The sequence below is a fragment of the Labrus mixtus genome, chromosome 15 (genome assembly GCF_963584025.1).
Source record: "Labrus mixtus chromosome 15, fLabMix1.1, whole genome shotgun sequence".
Taxonomy (NCBI): Eukaryota; Metazoa; Chordata; class Actinopteri; order Labriformes; family Labridae; genus Labrus; species Labrus mixtus.
This window is the reverse complement of record NC_083626.1, coordinates 7,343,806-7,361,071: the sequence shown is the minus strand read 5'-3', so window position 1 is coordinate 7,361,071 and position 17,266 is coordinate 7,343,806. Positions and strand designations below refer to the sequence as shown.

General features: G+C 42.6%; 1 protein-coding gene across 4 annotated transcripts in view; it reads right to left on the bottom strand.

The window, feature by feature from the left end:
- The window catches only part of prex1 (phosphatidylinositol-3,4,5-trisphosphate-dependent Rac exchange factor 1), a 101,442-nt gene that overhangs the window by 14,327 nt on the left and 69,849 nt on the right, over positions 1 to 17,266 (bottom strand). For all 4 annotated transcript variants that reach the window (XM_061058274.1, XM_061058278.1, XM_061058275.1 and 1 more), the window contains exons 18-28: positions 14,835 to 14,983; positions 14,225 to 14,310; positions 12,765 to 12,904; positions 10,853 to 10,997; positions 9,957 to 10,132; positions 9,389 to 9,550; positions 8,364 to 8,574; positions 6,633 to 6,918; positions 5,716 to 5,934; positions 1,781 to 1,869; positions 198 to 280 (exon numbers count right to left, since the gene is read on the bottom strand). In XM_061058274.1, the coding sequence (XP_060914257.1) occupies positions 198 to 280; positions 1,781 to 1,869; positions 5,716 to 5,934; positions 6,633 to 6,918; positions 8,364 to 8,574; positions 9,389 to 9,550; positions 9,957 to 10,132; positions 10,853 to 10,997; positions 12,765 to 12,904; positions 14,225 to 14,310; positions 14,835 to 14,983 (1,746 nt within the window). The remainder of the gene's footprint in view (positions 1 to 197; positions 281 to 1,780; positions 1,870 to 5,715; positions 5,935 to 6,632; positions 6,919 to 8,363; positions 8,575 to 9,388; positions 9,551 to 9,956; positions 10,133 to 10,852; positions 10,998 to 12,764; positions 12,905 to 14,224; positions 14,311 to 14,834; positions 14,984 to 17,266) is intronic.

Genomic DNA, 17,266 nt, shown 5'->3' with positions numbered 1-17,266 from the left:
GTGTGTGTGTGTGTGTGTGTGTGTGTGTGTCTTTATGTTTCACTGTTTTTCTTCACTATGAGTCTACAGTTAAGAAATCTCTGTTATGGCTCACTTCTTCCAAGGTCTGCTTTTGGAATCATACTCTTTGTTGTTTTGCAGAGAATCCATCATGAAATAAATTCAGCAGTCACTCTAAACTGAACGGCAGAACTAACCTGGTTGAAAAGGTGCTCGAGGCAGCCGTGCAGCTTGTCCTGTTTGTCCGAGGGAATCCTCATGTCACAGGGCAACTCGTCCCCTAGCAGCCAAACAATGACCAAACAGAGAAATCACACATTTGAGGAAACCAGTGCTGATTCTTAATCGGCTGTTAGAATAATCAGACATGTTTCTTTTCATCTTTTTTATGCAAATTCTGATGAAAAGAAATTACACACAAGGCTTTAAGTTATTTTGTTAGAAGGTCTCACTGTGTTCTCATAAAGACTAAACGCTTAAAGTGATAAACAGCAGCGGACACATACTTGGCTCAGGACACAAATATGTGTCAGACGGGTTATGAAATTTAACTTCATCAAATATCTTCAGCATTTTTGTGTTTTGCCGTTGTGAATGGACGCCATATGACTGACATTAACACAAACCAAAGTGGGAGCACATTTTGGCTTCTGATCAGTCCTTTTTACAAACGACCAACATTTCTCTTCTTTGTTTGACAAACAGGAAGGATTCATTTGCTTCAGTTTGGGTTGTTGTTTATGTGGAATTCCCTTTACAGTGCTGCCTGTGAGGACTGAAGCACAAATCGTTTGACAAACTTATTGCCTTACTAGAAATCAGTTTGGTTTTAAAAAGATATCACTGTGAATAAAACCCAAGTAACAAGGTAAATGCCCAACATAAATATCCGAAAACCATCCAAATTTTAAAGGAGCAATATGTAACTCTGACACCTAGTGTTTAAAATGGGTACTGCAGTCCAAATTCAAAACATTGTAGAGAGCTGTCTCCCCTCCTCTCTAGAGTCGATGCTCACTCAGGTTGCCATGTGGTGGACACTGAAGCTTCAGTGTTTAGCCAGCTCTGCATGGGTCTGTAAACCTTTAAGTTGATAGAATCAGTTCTATCTGAACGCTTCCATCGCTGTTTCCTTAATGTGTGATGATATAGGAAGGTAATTTTATGATTTTATTCAGTAGATATCTTACATGTTGCTCCTTTAATTACATTATGTAGACAGAAATACAAAGAGAAGGAACAACAACATCTTCTACTTTAATTCAATACATGTCATCTCTACTTGTTTTTTATTTTTTAGAATTGCATAGACCCGATCAGATGTGACTTTTCTTCTTCTTCTGACCTTTAAATTTAAACTTTAGACGTTTTCTTATTGTATTTCTATAAAATGGTTTTAGATATGTGATCGTTTTAAGTATGTCTTTTGTTATAGATTTGTTGTGTTACTATCAACCTTCTATATATTGTTTTATAGATCTTATAGTTGAGTTATTAATTGTTTTTGGTTGGTTTGGATGGTTAACCACACCTGTAATTACAGAGCTTACCCGCCTCTTGGCATGCTTTTTTAAACATTACACTGACAGTGACACAAGTGGGAGCTGTGCTTATTAAAGAGGAAGCATGTTATCAAGGCTTTTTCATTGCATTTATGTGACGTTTATCATTTAAGTCTGCCCTCCTTTGGTTATGGATAAAAGAAAAGATGTTTGAATGAGATGACTTCATAGCTCTGCACAAGAATATTAACAGATAGACATTTTGTCTTTTCCTTTACCTGATCCCATCTCGTCACTCCCGAGGTAAGAGCTGTTACTCCTCACACTGGTGTAGGACAGCACTGAATCTCTGTTGCTGTTGCATTCGCTGTAATAAAGCACACACACACATTGCACACAGTTATAATGTGTTAAAGAGCACAGAGTTCATTCCATTCTTAAACCACGGAGAGAATTTTGGAAAGCTGCGTCTTGTAATTATGCTGCCAAATAATCCTTCTGATTGTAAACGCCTCTTCTGATTTACAGTATGTGAGACCGAAGGTAATTAAATGTTTCTCACAGCAGCAAACCGCCACTGGTTTACACAGAGAGGCGTTCCCTGAAACGTAGCTGCGTCAGAGTCTCAAACATTAGACTAGATAATAAAAGCATATTTGACACTGACAGACTGAAATGTAGCTCACCTACTTACATAAACACATGTTTTTTTTCCCAGCGCTGCCAGTGTTTGTCAATGTTTTCCTTTAATCTTTGGTTTGCGGAGAAGTAAAACTTTGTAAAATTACATAGTCTGGTATTTATAGTCATACGTCTATGTGATTCAACATGATTACCGGGAGCATGTGGAAGATTTATGTGGCTCAAATTATACATCCCTGCTAGTGAGTGCGCTCGCTATCCCCTCAGAGGAATGATTCACGGGCTGAATTTCCATGACAAATGGCCTACGAGCGACTACTAGCTTCAAAATGACAACACCGGCTTTGTCCTTCTTTGCCACTACCCAGCTTGGCTGGAGGACAAAGCCAGGGAGTAGGGAGGGGGATATCACCTGCCGGGTTATTCTGCCGTCTCTAAAAGTGTGTGCATGTGTGTGTGTGAATGTGGGTTTGTGGTGCTGAGGGGGGATTTGGCTGAGCCAGAGCTGCTACAATTATGGGGAGAGAGTTAATAGAACCATCTTTTAGTAGTTTGGCTTCCATTCTGAGCTGGCTTGATTTCACACAAACGCCATGTCACACTCACACTAATATGTGTGTGTACAGTAGTAAATACAGGCAGGTTTTTTGTCTCTGTTCTCTTTCCCTCAACCTACTTCTCCTAATCACACCGCCCGTTGTTTTCCTTTTTATTTGTTGCCTAATATACACACAATTCCCTCTCTCCATGTGTCCTGGATCTCTCCCGTTTTTGGCTGCTTCTGCTCCGAGTTGTGTTTTTGTGTGTATCTCGAGACATACACAACAAACACACACACACCTACCACTAGCGCACACATGCACAAACACACAGGAGGTGATTTCCAAATTTAGCCAAGCACCTCCTGCCAAAAGTGTGAGTACCACTGTGACAATTATCCTGACTGTGGTGGAAGAGCTGGCCTCAATCTTAACCACACACACACACGCACACACGCACACACGCACATGCACACACACACACACCCTGTTCACACCCACATTCTAATGTACCCTGGTTGATGTATTCACAGCCCTGAGTACAGGTGACGATGCGCTCACACTGAGAAGACATCCTGTGTGTTTCCACAGAACTGAATTAACTGAATTCATTTTCATACTTTCTAAGAATGCAGAAATGTCGTTTTCACACTCGAGAAACAACACAGAAAAAGATACAATTTATTTTTGCATGCAGACTGAAACAGCTTAAATTTCCAGTGTGTTGTAGGTAAGGTCCTTGCTACACCTGTATTCATTTCCTGGGCTTCCTATTTATCACTTCTCATGCGTCTCAGTTTACATATTTACACATTTACATATTTTTCACGTCATTCTAATTATAATAAATGTGTATGAAAAATAAATATGTATGATTCAGTACGAGATGATACATTTATTTTTGTGCGTGTAAGATCTGAGATAAGCTCATGTGAGAAGTGAAAAAAGGATCTGGGTCTGTTGGACTCTTGTTTAAGGAGAAAGAAGACTATTTTTAATGTGAAGCCACAAACAGGAATCAAACACACACTGTCACTTGAGAAGCTCTCTGATGTCAGGAATGAGCCGTTACCTGTCTCTGCATCTGGACACGAGCTACACGGAGCTAAATTAAGGACAGATGAAATGTGCCCAGGTTTAGAAACAAACACAACCAGACCATGATTTCCTCACACACTCTTCTTTCCGAAGTTTCTGTCTTTGACCCCCTGTGTGTTTGTCTGTGTGTGTGTGTGTGTGTGTGTGTGTGTGTGTGTGTGTGTGTGTGTGTGTGTGTGTGTGTGTGTGTAGTAGCAGTTCTCCTCTGTTCTTGTTCTAACATTTTGTTCCTCACATGCTGTACTCTGCAGTGACCTCCGACTGTTGCGCTCTGCTGCGCTCTGTCACCACCTATGGCTTAAATGTCTTACTCTCTTATTCTGTCACCACCTGCCTCGAGAACGGAGTAACACTTTTCCTATTTTCATCCAAAACTTCACAGCAGGAGGATTCATCCTCATTCATGGTGCAGCCTGATCCGGCTGCCTTGAAAGGACAGTTCACTTTTTTTTAATTCATTACTCTGAGTGCGTGTGTGTGTGCGTGTGTGTGTGTGTGTGCGTTTTTGTGTGCACCACATATATTACAGCCTACATTTTCCTAAACATTTTATTGCGATGAGGTATTTGCCTTTCACATGGCGTGGCCGGGGCCTTAATGACAGAGTGGGTGAGGAGGCCGCGCCCCAAACATTTGGCTCTATTATACACCAGCCCACCACACCAGCAACCAATAACTATATCTTAGTGGGTGGTGGAGGGTGAGGCTCGGTGGAGGACTGCCCAGTGAACCGTGCACACACACAAACTCTCCCTCACACACACACACAGACACACACACACACACACGCACGGAAACATCTGAATGAACTCACAACAAGCGAATGACATAACCAGATCTGACCAAAACATTTTGAAGACATTTTTAGCGCTCCATCTCAAGGAAAAATACCAACATCTGGAAAGATTTGTAGCCTCCTCTTATGGGGGGGTAATGAGCAGCGTTATGGGTTTTCAGAGCGAACTTTGAGTGTTATTTATGTTTTATAGAGTCCAAAGATAGATTATCCAGGTGTGAGCGAGGGAGTCAATTCTAACTTTTTGTGTTTTATAAAGATGCTGCAATACCAAGAGGTCTTTCCTATGAGGAAAGTGAAACAAACACAGCGTATGAATTTGTTATTTGCTTCACTAACCTTCACAGAATCACAGTAAGCAGTTACACAACACTGGTTGTAAACTCAGTGAGTCAACACAGGGCTTCCTGATCTGGTCAGCACATAAAAAGGGGGCCAATGTTTGCATCATACGACCGAATGCTAACATGGACATTCTGCAAGCAGAGCAGCTTAATGGACAAAAGAAGAGCAAACTTTAATACTAGACAAATATGAAGGGGTTAGACACATAATCCAGGCTTAATGCATCACTGCTGGAGCTGCCAAATGCAGGAAGGACAGGCAAAGAAATCTATGTAAACTAAGGATTATGGTATCACTGCCCCGTTCATCAGGGCACAAGCAGATCAGACTACAATTACAACTTTTGTATCCCATTACATGATTTTACCCTGTAAATCTTTTAGACTGTCTTTCATATCTTGTGTTTACAACTAGTGCAAGGCTTTAGTGATTCAATCAGCCTCAGGTGCAGGATGACTGGATACGTCTCTGAACCCTCATGTGTGAATTTACAACCGTACACTTATCAAATAAAAATAAACACTCTCTGTAGCGGGGTTAGGTTTGCAGCCTAAACACGTTGAAGCAGTTACTATTGTGTGACGCTGTACACACAGGGTTTACTCTGACTTGAACTTGTTAACTTCTTCAATAAAAAACAATTCACTCTTCTTTATACCAGTCAGCTAATTCAGTAAAAAAAACAAATCCCAGTGTGCCACTTTATTGTTCAATTCCAGGCGTCCTTGTCTAAAGTTTTAACCTCAACTGTAGCCCTCATCTTAAGCCTCCATTAATCATTCTGGACCATTACCTGTAAGAGTCTCTGTAGCTCATCGTGTCGTGACCCGAGTCCTCCTGGTCCTCCTCGTTCACCTTGAAACAAACACGCTTGATGCCGCCTTGCTCCACTTTGTCCTGGTCACAGCCGTCCTCACAGGGGGCCAGAGAGGGGGGCTGACTGGTCTCGTACACCGGAGGCTCCCCACCCTCACCTTGGAGTTGTGTGGGTTCGGTTATAGACGACAAGAGGCTGAAGGGTTCATAAGAGGGAGTAAAAACAAGGTTATTAAATCATCACTATGACAGGTGAGACTAAAACACATATTACTGTTTACAGTGCAGGACAACGTTGTGGAACATTTCTTGCAGAGAAATATATATGTGGAATAAAATTCACGTCATAATTTTAGAAAACTACAATGATTATATTTATGTTATAATACACTCTCTCACAACACAAACACTCTCATCTATTCCTCCATGCTGTCACTCCCCTCCCTCGACTCAGACGCACAACAAGCGTCTCTTTCTCCTGAGGTTATCCCGGCCTCACTGTCTGTTCCTGAACTGGGCCTGGCCCATAAATATTTTGGGCCTGAAGAATGTTCCTTTTGTAAACCTTCAGCTTTAAACAAGGCAAAGGGCAGACAGACAATGAGCGGCTGACTAACGGCCTCAGGAGGCAGCGTTCTGCTTTTCATGCAGAGATTTCTAAATGTCAATGTGAAGGCTACAAAAATAGTCCTCTAACATATAAACACCAGGGGAATGCCAATATTTGATAACACCGCCAGCTGTTTAACCTGAAAATACTTTCTGACAGGATAGGAGTTATCATTTCTTTTCATTTGACAGACGACTCATTGGGGATTTATGAGAAAAATCATTCTCTAAAATGAAGATCAAACTGTTTAATCGCACAAAGTCTAACCTAACAGTAACACTTACACGTCTATTTGAGCGACATACTGCCTCATCTCCCTCACAGCGACATCCAGGCGGCTGTACAAGTGAATGTAGTTATCCTGGGTGTCTGTGTCTTCCTGTTTGAGCAGGAAGCTCAGCCCGCCTTCCTCATGGAAACTCTGCCGGCTGTCGTTCAAGCCCTCGCCTCCATCCATGGACACCTCCCCGTTCCCATCCACCTCGTCTCCTTCCAGGCCCGAGCACTTCCAGGAGGGCGCTCCCATACTCGTCACACAGTGCTGCGTGTGGGACATGGGGTTCAGTTGTGCTACGGGAGGGGACGAGAGGAGAGGAGAGGAGAGGAGAGGAGAGGAGAGGATATAAATATGTTTGCAGTTGTGAATGAAACAGAGACACAACACTATAATATACACTCCAGATGTTTCAAACCGTATGAGGTAATGCTCTTGTGTGTTCCCTATTTAGACTCGATGAAAAACAACTTCTCAAAGGGCACTTCTGCAACTGATATGCACGGCGGGAGCAGGATGCAAAACTGTTATCTTGGGTTGAATGCCAAACTAAGCTGCAATAACCTGAGACGTCCCAAAACAACCCAAAGATTAAGTTCCGTCAATGAACTCAGAGTGTATGCTTCTAGTTTACTCCAAACGTAATGATTTAACAGACGAGCTCTTGTACTTTATATATACAACGATCAAAATAAATCATCATCTTCATGAGAATTTAACAGTTTGGAGGTCAGAGAGATAAAAGAAAATAGACCTGATTGAATCTTCTAAGGGGATTAGGAGCTACAACTCCTTAAAGGATGAAGAAGACAGTCTTAAATGTTTCAAACTTTAAAAAGTTACTCTCTTCTAAAAGGTGTGAGAAAGATCAGGCAGGTAAACGACAATGACATTTCAGACTGCCTGAACTGTACATCACCACCTCTTCCTGTTCCCCTTCCAGAGCTTAACAACATCAAGTCATAATTGCTGCAGGCTGCTTGTATAGAAAACACGCTGAGCGGCACCACAGCTGAACTCTTCATCGCAACAACTGCCGGGCAGATGTGTGACTTGCAGCTGGCCGCTGATAGAAAGATGAAGACGGGGCATCTTGGAACAATGCAGGCTAAATGTCTGCAGTCTAGACAGCTGTGTCGTATTTTCATCTTTGCTGAGAGTTGAGGGATTTCAGCAGCCAAGTTGAGACTCTAATAATAAGGCCGTATCACAAATAAGTCTGGCCATATAAATAGACCACAGTGTACTCTGTTCTTTATCTGAAGCTTTTCTTATGTTTCGCCCTCTCATTAATTAGCACCACAGACTCTCTCCCCCTCTCCTCTTTGACCCTCTGAAGCATCAGCTCTGAGTGAACGGCACACATTCCTACGCTGCGGTGGAGCCACCATCTTTGCTGACATCACTCATCCGCCTCTCATGTCAATAACATGAGTATGGCCTGCAGCTAATGGAGTCTTAATGGCAAACAACTCATCTAATTTACTATGGGAATCCTTGTTGAGACCTTGTGGCTGCTGTGAGAGGCTGGGGACGACATTCCCCTCAATGTGCTGCGGGATTTAAATGGTCATGGAGGGTAATTAGTCAAACTGATCACTGAGCTAGTGTTAAGTGGGTTAAGCTTTATTATCATAAAGATGGATGGATCTCCACTGAAGCTTATTTTAAGCGTTGGATATGTGAAAGAGATTGTTTGAATAGTACTTCAAAGATGTTGCGTGCATGTGTGTCTCGCTACCTTGGTCGGGATCCAGGCCGAACAGGGAGTTTTTACGTCCGAAGCGGATGCTGAAAGTCCTGCCAGCAGAGGTGATGCTCTTGGGGTAGGAGACCTGCATGAAGTTGACGTGGCAGTTGGTGGGGACAAAGTCCATGCAGCCCAGAGGGTGAGGATGACCACCTGCCTGTCTGAAGGACGGCCACGCCTTGTTCCTCAGCTCCTCTGCAAACTAGGTGAAAAAGGAGAAATTATAGAAGGAGAGCAGGACACAGACATTTCCCCCCTTTTCACACATGCACTGCACTTCTGAACCGTCTGCATGAATGCAAACGTCCTAATGAGTTCAACGAGACACCACAACAGAAAAACACTCTCCTCTTTAAGAGATAAAGAACATGACTAAAGCTGTTTTCACACATGCACTCCTGAACATTTCAGACAGCTGCCCCTGAAATCTTCCAAAGTTGCTTGTTCTTCACTTCCTGGAAGTTATCCCTGTCAGTCAGGGAGGGAGTGTCTATGGACCCAAACCATGATGTAAGAAGGATGCACCAAGATGACGGACAAGCCACAGACTCAGACGCTATGATGACAGCGCTTGCTCGTATATAAATGCCACGTGTAATTGGATGTAAATGAAAAAGTGGCAAAAATCTAAGTAGAAAACACAATGAAGCAGTTTCATTACGCGTGCAAAGATCACACAGATCACATCCCTCTCGTGCTCGCCTGCTGCATTCACACATCCCCTCACCCACTCGTGTAGAAATGTCACTAGGGGGCTTCCAGGTAAAGTGGGGGAGAAATAAACAGCTTTTTGTGTTCACATGTGCAGCTCATCCCAAGAATCTGAGGACATTTACAGGAGTTTTGAACATGTGTGAAAATAGCTTTTGTGTAGTTTAGCTCTTCTGAAAAATTTGAGCTAGTAAGACATTTTTTGACTGTGGTATACGACCATCATACATGCAACAACTGCCACAGATCTGACAGGCTGATGTCTGTGTGTGTCATGATGAGAGTGTAAAGGTGTGTCTCAGTACCTGTTGATAGCTGCTGATACGCTGTCGGATCCTCTTCAGCTTCGTGTCACAGATTTCTCTGAACTCAAACTGAGGCATGGTGACCACGCGGTCGCTCTGGGAGATGAGCTGGCTGCAGTTATCAACAAAGAGCCTGTCATCGCTAGAGAACGCCTCCAGGATCTGCAGAGACGAGAAACATTTGTAGAGATGTTATCAGCCTTACAATCAAGTTTTGAGGCTTGATTTAGTTTGTTACAATCACATTTAAAATCTGCTTCTTAGTAGAAGCTGGGGAGTTTTTTTCCTCAGGCTTTAAACATTCAGCGCTCCAAGACAAACAACCAGAACCAGCAGCTGGGCCAAAAACTCTTCAGTGGCTTACAGATTCTGTCATAATAGTACAACTTGAAGAAATATCAGCGAGCAACAAACTGGTCGACCGCCAAGACAGGATTTTCTATGAAACATCAGACAGAGGACATGAACATTTAAGCTATTTTAGCAGCTGTTATACAAATTATCTGCAACATCAAGGTAATAAATAAATAAGTGGTCTTTTCTTTGCTCAGTATCTGACTTTAAGTACCTTAGCGGTGAGGCTGAAGCAGCCTTTGGGCTCCACCATCTTCTCCAGGACGTGGCTCTTGATGCCGGCGGTGCTGACGTATTCATAGACGACGCCGTGCTCCAGATGGACGTTATCCACCGTCATGCTGACGAGCGGCAGATCTTCAGAGAGGGAGAGTCTGTCCAGCCGGTGGTCTGGGGGGGGGGGGGGGGCACACATGGAACTTTTCAGAATATACATCTCTCAAGCAATCATAAGAAATGTAAGGATGTTTATTTGTTAATCCAGAAATATTAATATATGAAAGGAAACAAAATGAGATACTGGTCCGAGACAGCAACCGTAGAAAATACAACAATAACAAAAATATGAACTCTGAGAGAACTAAAAATGATGTGTAAAATAATCTATATATTAAAAACGTACAGTCGTGCTCATAAGTTCATACATATCCTGGCAGAATTTGTGATTTCTTCAGAGAATTTGAATGATAATACAAAATATAAATATGAGAAAAAAACTCAGTTAGGTGGGAACACAAGCATTTACATTTAATTTGATTTATTCCCTTTGAATAGACTACACACACTGGACCATCTGCAGATGTTAGCCAATCACAGTTGGCCTGTGCAGAGATTTCAAACAAAGCTGCAGAAGAAGAGAGCGAGGTTGACATTTGTAACACATCTTCTGCAGGATGTTGAAGAGGGCTGGGGCATAGTTAATCATTTAACTCTGTTATCTGCATTTTTATGTCTTTTACCAATAAAACTTCAAACTAATATCAAAGAAATGTCTTTTAAATGATTGATTGTCCCATCAGTATGAGCTGTGAGAAGCTACTCCTTCATCAATACAAATTAAAGTGAATCACACAAAAAAAAACACAGAGACAGAGAAACATTGCATTTCACCTGTTCCATTTGTGCCGTTCTCGTCATCGTGGTCCGACCCGTTCTCTACAGGATAAGGCGAGAAAGGGCTCTCCTCCTTTTCACCTTCACCTCGTTCTTTTTGTAGCTCCTCCACGTCTTCAAACGCACGATACACCCACTGACACTGAGGGAAGAAGATGAAGGCTGATCAGTCATATTATTGTAATGTGCAAAAAAGGAAGTGAGATATGAGAAAGAGAAATATGATAAGAGGTAAAGTTGAGATAAGAGGAAAGTGCTCGAAAAGGAAACTGTTAAATATAGCTTTAGTCATTTTAAAAACAAAGCTGCAGGAATAGGTACACTTTGAACACAGAATTTGTATTTCTACTTCCCCTAAAGACACCTGACAAAGATATCTGGCCAGACTGCTTTGCCTCTTAACTCTGAAGTGCAGCGAGCCACATCGATAACATCCTGGTATTATATCCTGCTGTTAAATGAACCAGCAAACATTTACTGGAGAAGGTCCAAAATAAGACTGCTCAGCTGAGCTTCTGTAGGGGAGATTTGAAAAAAGAAGAGGCCCGGCTATAAAAACAAAACATTGTGCTTGGTACAGTAGGTGCAGCCGTGCGGGGTACAGCCTGGAGCCAAAGAAGACAGAACAACTAGACATGGGACTTACAGTTTCAAAACTGGCTATGTAGAAATACACAGCTTAAAATACACAGTTCATTTGAAAAATGTAACTCTGCCTTTGTGAGTTTTAATCAGAATTCACTTCAAACATTGTGTTGTTTACATGTTGCTCAGGGCTAAGTCTTCTCTTTGTGCAGGATTTTATCTCGAGCTGAGAAATGTCAAACTCTCACTACATGTGGCCTGCAGCGACAAAGTGTCAGCCAGTAATTTATGTCAGAGATCACTGGGCCACCCACTGCTGCAGCCAAAGACGCTGATAAAGCAAAGAAACCTGTTGCATGATACTCCTTCAGCTATTTGGATATTTAAAAGACCAAGCGTGCTGCAAAATCGATTAATCCTTGAACTTTATGATTCTTGTTTTCCCCCCTTTCAGATACGTATTTGCTAATTCTCCTTAACCTAGCTAATGCTGTTTTACTAGCGTGTCAAGCCAGGAATGTCTGGGTCATTGAGATTCTGTCGCTCATCAAATGGGAATTTAGTGAGCTGTCTCATATTGTTAAATGATCTGATAAATGAACCTCAAAAAACAACTGATGCTAATCAGGCTAACTTGCATGGCTTAGAGATATAGTGGGAGTACTTTGGTAGCCATAGCAACACATACAAAGACTGTAATAACTCTGTGGACGCCATGTACAAAGTGCGATGATGTGCACTAAACCTAGATCGTTAACCCAAGTGAAGATTATTAAAAATGTGGGCAAAGTTGTATTTCAATAACATTTATACAAATTTAAAGAAACTTTACTAGAATGAGAGTGCGATAGTTTAATTGATTTTTTGGTTGTTGTTGCAACTCATTAGCCCGCTTCTTATTTATTTATCATTTGGGTACTTTTTCTCAGCCATATTTAAAGTGAGAGCCTTTCGTTTTTTCCAAAGAATTTTAGTTTATGGAAAAAAAGAAAACCTCTGGAGCAGCAGGCTGCATCATGTACGTCAGAGGCGGAGTACGTTCAAGTTTTTTTATTTGCAAAATAAACTGAATTGCTGCCGTCATTAGTGATGAATGTCAATGTAAAACTGAAGAAAAAGAAGAGAGGAACTAGAGATAACTTAAGATTGTTAAGGAAAAGAAACTCCTCCAGTCAGCACTACACTTCCTCTTATAAACGCTGCACTTCCACTGAAATCTGCCCTGCGTGTGTGTGTGTGTGTGTGTGTGTGTGTGTGTGTGTGTGTGTGTGTGTGTGTGTGTGTGTGTGTGTGTGTGTGTGTGTGTTTCCATGCATCCTCTCACCACTTGGGGAAGCTCCTGGTGTGTGTGCTGGGCACTGAAATGCTCCAGGACCTCCTGGTAGTCACTGCGGTTGACGTTGTTGCCGTTGACCTTCAGGATGACCTGGCCTGGCTGGAGACCCGCCCCCGCCGCCTCCCAGCCTGCAGTGTGTCAACACAGGGTCAGAGGTCACAGGGTGGTAGGATTACAGGAGAACTTTCTACAACACGTTGGACTATTATGAAAACATGAAGTCTGAGTGCTGTACACGTGTCTCACATTTTGAGGGAGTAATCTTCGCTAAAAATTAAATCACATGAGATCATTTTCAACGGAAATGTTTTGGACTCAATTCCTGTATCTGCTCAACCTCGCCCCTTTTGTTCCTCCAGGAAAACAGAGAATTCCTTGCTTCAGTGGCGTAACACGATGTCCCAAGCGACTAATGGCTTTACAGCCTGGAAGTCCAATCAACACCTCCATCATCTTCCTCTCCTGACCTAAAAATACCGGCACTGGCATCACTTCCACCCAAGGGTGCCAGCAATTACCTAACACTAGGGCTACTTGACCCATGCATGGATGACGAACAGGGGAGCTGATTTACGAACAGAAAATAACAACGAGAGACTCTGAAATCAGATGGAGAAAAAAAAAATTCCACTGGTCAAGACAGCGGGAGAGAGAAAAAGAGAAGGGTTATGGAGAGGAAGAGGGAGGGGAGAGAAATGTGGAGAACTGAGACGGAGCAGAGAAGTGAAACCCTGAGATCACATTCTTCTGTTGCACCATCCCACAGCTCTTCCCTTCCTTGTTTTGTATTTTTTCGATGTCCTCTCCTGCTCCTGTCTGCTTTACACTTTGGGCTTTATCCTTCAATGACATAACTCGCTCATTTTTCTATTTTGAGTCGCACTAGGCGGTGCAAACATCTGGTTTGGAGGTTGTGAGGACAGAGCAGAAGGAAAGAGAAGGTCAAAAAAAAATGTGGGTGTCTTAAATGCACACTGATCACAGAGCAGTGTGTGTGCATATGTGTGTGTGTGTGTGTTTTAAAAGCAGAGTTAGGTCTATTAAGGGTTTGAACCCTGACCGCGGGCTGTCTGGCTGACAGGTGGTCATAAAAACCTAATAGAGGCTCACTAAAAGCAGAAAGTAACAGGTGGTTAGAGGCTAGAGTTACCTCATCTTTGCCTTAAATTCACCCAGAATTATTTGTCTTTCTGACACTGTAAACGCTTTGAGAGGACTTACTGGCACCGATTCCACAATAACAAGGTCAAACTATTACACATCAGTTCACACATTTCCTGTGTGTAACTGATTTCAAGAAATGTTCATTCAATTATGTCTCCCTGAGAGCTGTGTATCGTTAAACCGCTAAAAAGGTTACTTTCCCATTAGGTGTTCAAACCGATGGTTTCCTTTTACCTCACAGAACAAGACTGTGTGCTGAGTCCTTTGTTGTAACTGTCACTCACCTTTCCTGACAGCGTGGACATGAGGAGGGGCGGAGCCACACAGTCTGAAGGAGAGGCTGTCTGGGTTGTCAGGGATCTTCACAATCCTGGGCGAGAAAATATCAGTCAGACCAGAGTGCTTCACACATGTGATTGGGTGTGTATACAATATCGACTACATAAAAGAAGGAGGTGTGGCCCCTGAGATGTCAACAATTGGGTTTCAGACTCATTGCTAAACCTCGACCCTGATTGACAGATCACCATGGTAGCAACTTGTTAATCATGGCGGCTAACCCTTAAGAAACACCACGCTTTAGAGTCTTTTTTCCTCTAAATTGGACAATATTTTTTAAATCAGGATGTATTGAAGAAGTCTTAAAACTAGCCTTTGAGATCATAAACTCAATAGACAAATGTTTACAGAAATATAAGTGCTGGAGTTATTTCCTCTTGTAGTTAAATACAATCAGACTTCTTTTGCATCGTGTGGAGAAGCTGCTTGCTGGCCAATAGGAAACATGCAGGCTTAAGGCGCTTCCACATTGGCTCGACTTTAAAAACCAGAGACTACGTCCACCTCCCATAAACAGTCTAAGGCATGTGCGTGTGCTTGTGTGTATTTCCTCACTCCTTGGCCTTTGTAGCGACCAGCAGCCGCAGGGAGCGCCGTATGCAGAAGGCTTGGCTGATCATGGTTTCCACCTCAGAGAAGGGCCTGAGGAACAGCAGGTCCTCGTTGATGGTGTAGATCTTCCTGCCCACCTGCAGGCCTGCCATCTGGAAGGACAGACGGACAGAGAGGAGACAGACTGTTGGTTTTTTTTTGTGTTGTGTTTTTTTTTTTTTAATAGCTTTTTGCAGCTTGTTTCAGCTCCCTCTAAAACAGGGACCACAACTCAATTCATGAATTTTTCTCCCTGGTGCCACAGTGAGACCAAACTGTTTGTAGCATTTGGCCCGGATAGAGGTTTAAGTGTTTATTACCCACAATCCAGCATTCCCTGTGCCTCCAAGGAGTATGGCACCAAACAAACCAAAACACAGCAGAGAGAATCAGGAAAGGCTGCTCTGTGTTTTCACAGCTTGTTCAGTCAGGTTTTTTCCATCATATGAAAAAAAGGCTTTTTAAATGGAGGGAGTGCAAATCGAGATCCACAACTAGATATGATTGAGCAGCACAAAATTCACACCTGAGTTTCCTGCCTGCTGCATTTTGGATATGCAAGTGTTTCCTGATCAAAAGGTTATTTACAATGTCATTGCTCACCACTGTCACCACATGTTTCTGCAAGCTACCTATGCTGTGTGTTATAAGATCTTTCTGATCTCTTTTACTTGTAAATACAAAATCAAACACTGAGCATGCAAGAAGCTCTTCTTAAGCGTGGGACTTGTGCAAGTTTAGATCCATGTTTAAATATAATAATTTAGGTCTGGGTCTGGTTGCTTTATATTTTCTATTAGTCTTGTCTTTTTGGTAATATGTGGAAAACCTATGAATTCAAGAGATGCATACTCAGTGCTGATCAGGAGAGAAACAAATGAGCACCACTGTGCGTGGATAAAGCTGAGGCAATTGGACTTGAAAATCTTGAAGACTAAGAGGTGTCTTCAAGATTTTCAACCAGTCCAGTTGCCTTTGGATCCAGCTGACCTGGATGACTGAGAACCTACACATATAAGATCTTGAAGATATTTCACCTCTCCTCTGAAAGGCTTCTTTAGTTCTAAACAAACCGATGGACGGAGCTACAAATTTAAGCTCTCTGTTGAACATTAGGATGCTAACGATCAAGGATGACTCACTTCAGAGTCGTTAGCTGAGTCTCGTTGGCCTAGTTTTGGCCTAGAGTCGTTAACACCTACAGTTGCCTGTGGGTCGCTGTAGTCACATGTTCCAAGATGGGACTGGGGCAGAGAATTCAAAACAGCACTGAAGGTTGCTAAAAGACGGTGTCTCAGTCAGACCGAGACCTCGGTTAAGGGATGATTTTTCCAATTTAACAAAGATGGCTTCTTTAACACCCCTTTCAAACCAACGGTCTTCCCTGGACAGGATGTTCACTTTGTCATCCTCAAAGGAGTGACCTTTGTCCTTCAGATGTAAGTGGACAGCAGTGGGATGGTACATTTTTGTATTTTTAAAGTAAAAAAAAAAAGACCAAACCTGTGTCACTTGTTTCTTTCCTTTTCAAAATGTAGCAAGTCAAGCCTTTATATCTCCTAGGGGATATAAAAAGGTAGTCTAGATACAATTCAGAATTCGAATCAGATCAGGTTCTTCATGTATGACGAGGAAGATGTCAACATGTAAGCGTCTTAAAATACAGTCTCAATTGTATACAACAATTGAATTACCAGGTAATGGTAACAATTAGATATCAGCTCCTGTGGTCCCCTCTAAACTAACAGACACACAGCCGTGCAGCCTGCTGCACATCACTAAATGCAGTCATCTTGCACATCTTCAGTCACGTTGTGAGAATAATGCGGCCTCTGTGTGTTCGCTGTGTGAGACCAGTGTCCTGGGTACAGATCCGGTGGGGTTGCCTTGGCTGAGCGGAGGCCCGACTCTGGATAACAGCCCAGGATGGATGTAGGGACAACTGGGAGGAGCTACCACCATCTGAATGTGGAAGGATGTATATGTGTGTGTGTGTGTGTGTGTGTGTGTGTGTCTGCATGTGACTTTCTCTATAATAGTATCATATAGTGAAAGAGCTCTGTGTGTGTGTGTGTGTGTGTGTGTGTGTGTGTGTGTGTGTGTGTGTGTGTGTGTGTGTGTGTGTTTGTGTGTGTGTGTCTCTCAGCCCTTTTCAGAGCCCCATGGGAATCAGCTGAGCCTCATTCACTGTGCTGGCACACGGGCTGTGTCACAACTAGCAATCCTGTTATTGTGGGGCATGGGGGACGAGGGGTATGAATAACAGACAGAGAGAGAGAGAGAGAGGAGAAAAAAGAGCAAGTGGGAGCAGAGGGTTGAGAGGAAAAAAAGAAAGATTATCCAAAGACAGACTGAGGAGAAGATAAATGTGCGAAAAAGCTGCAATGAGTTAAATA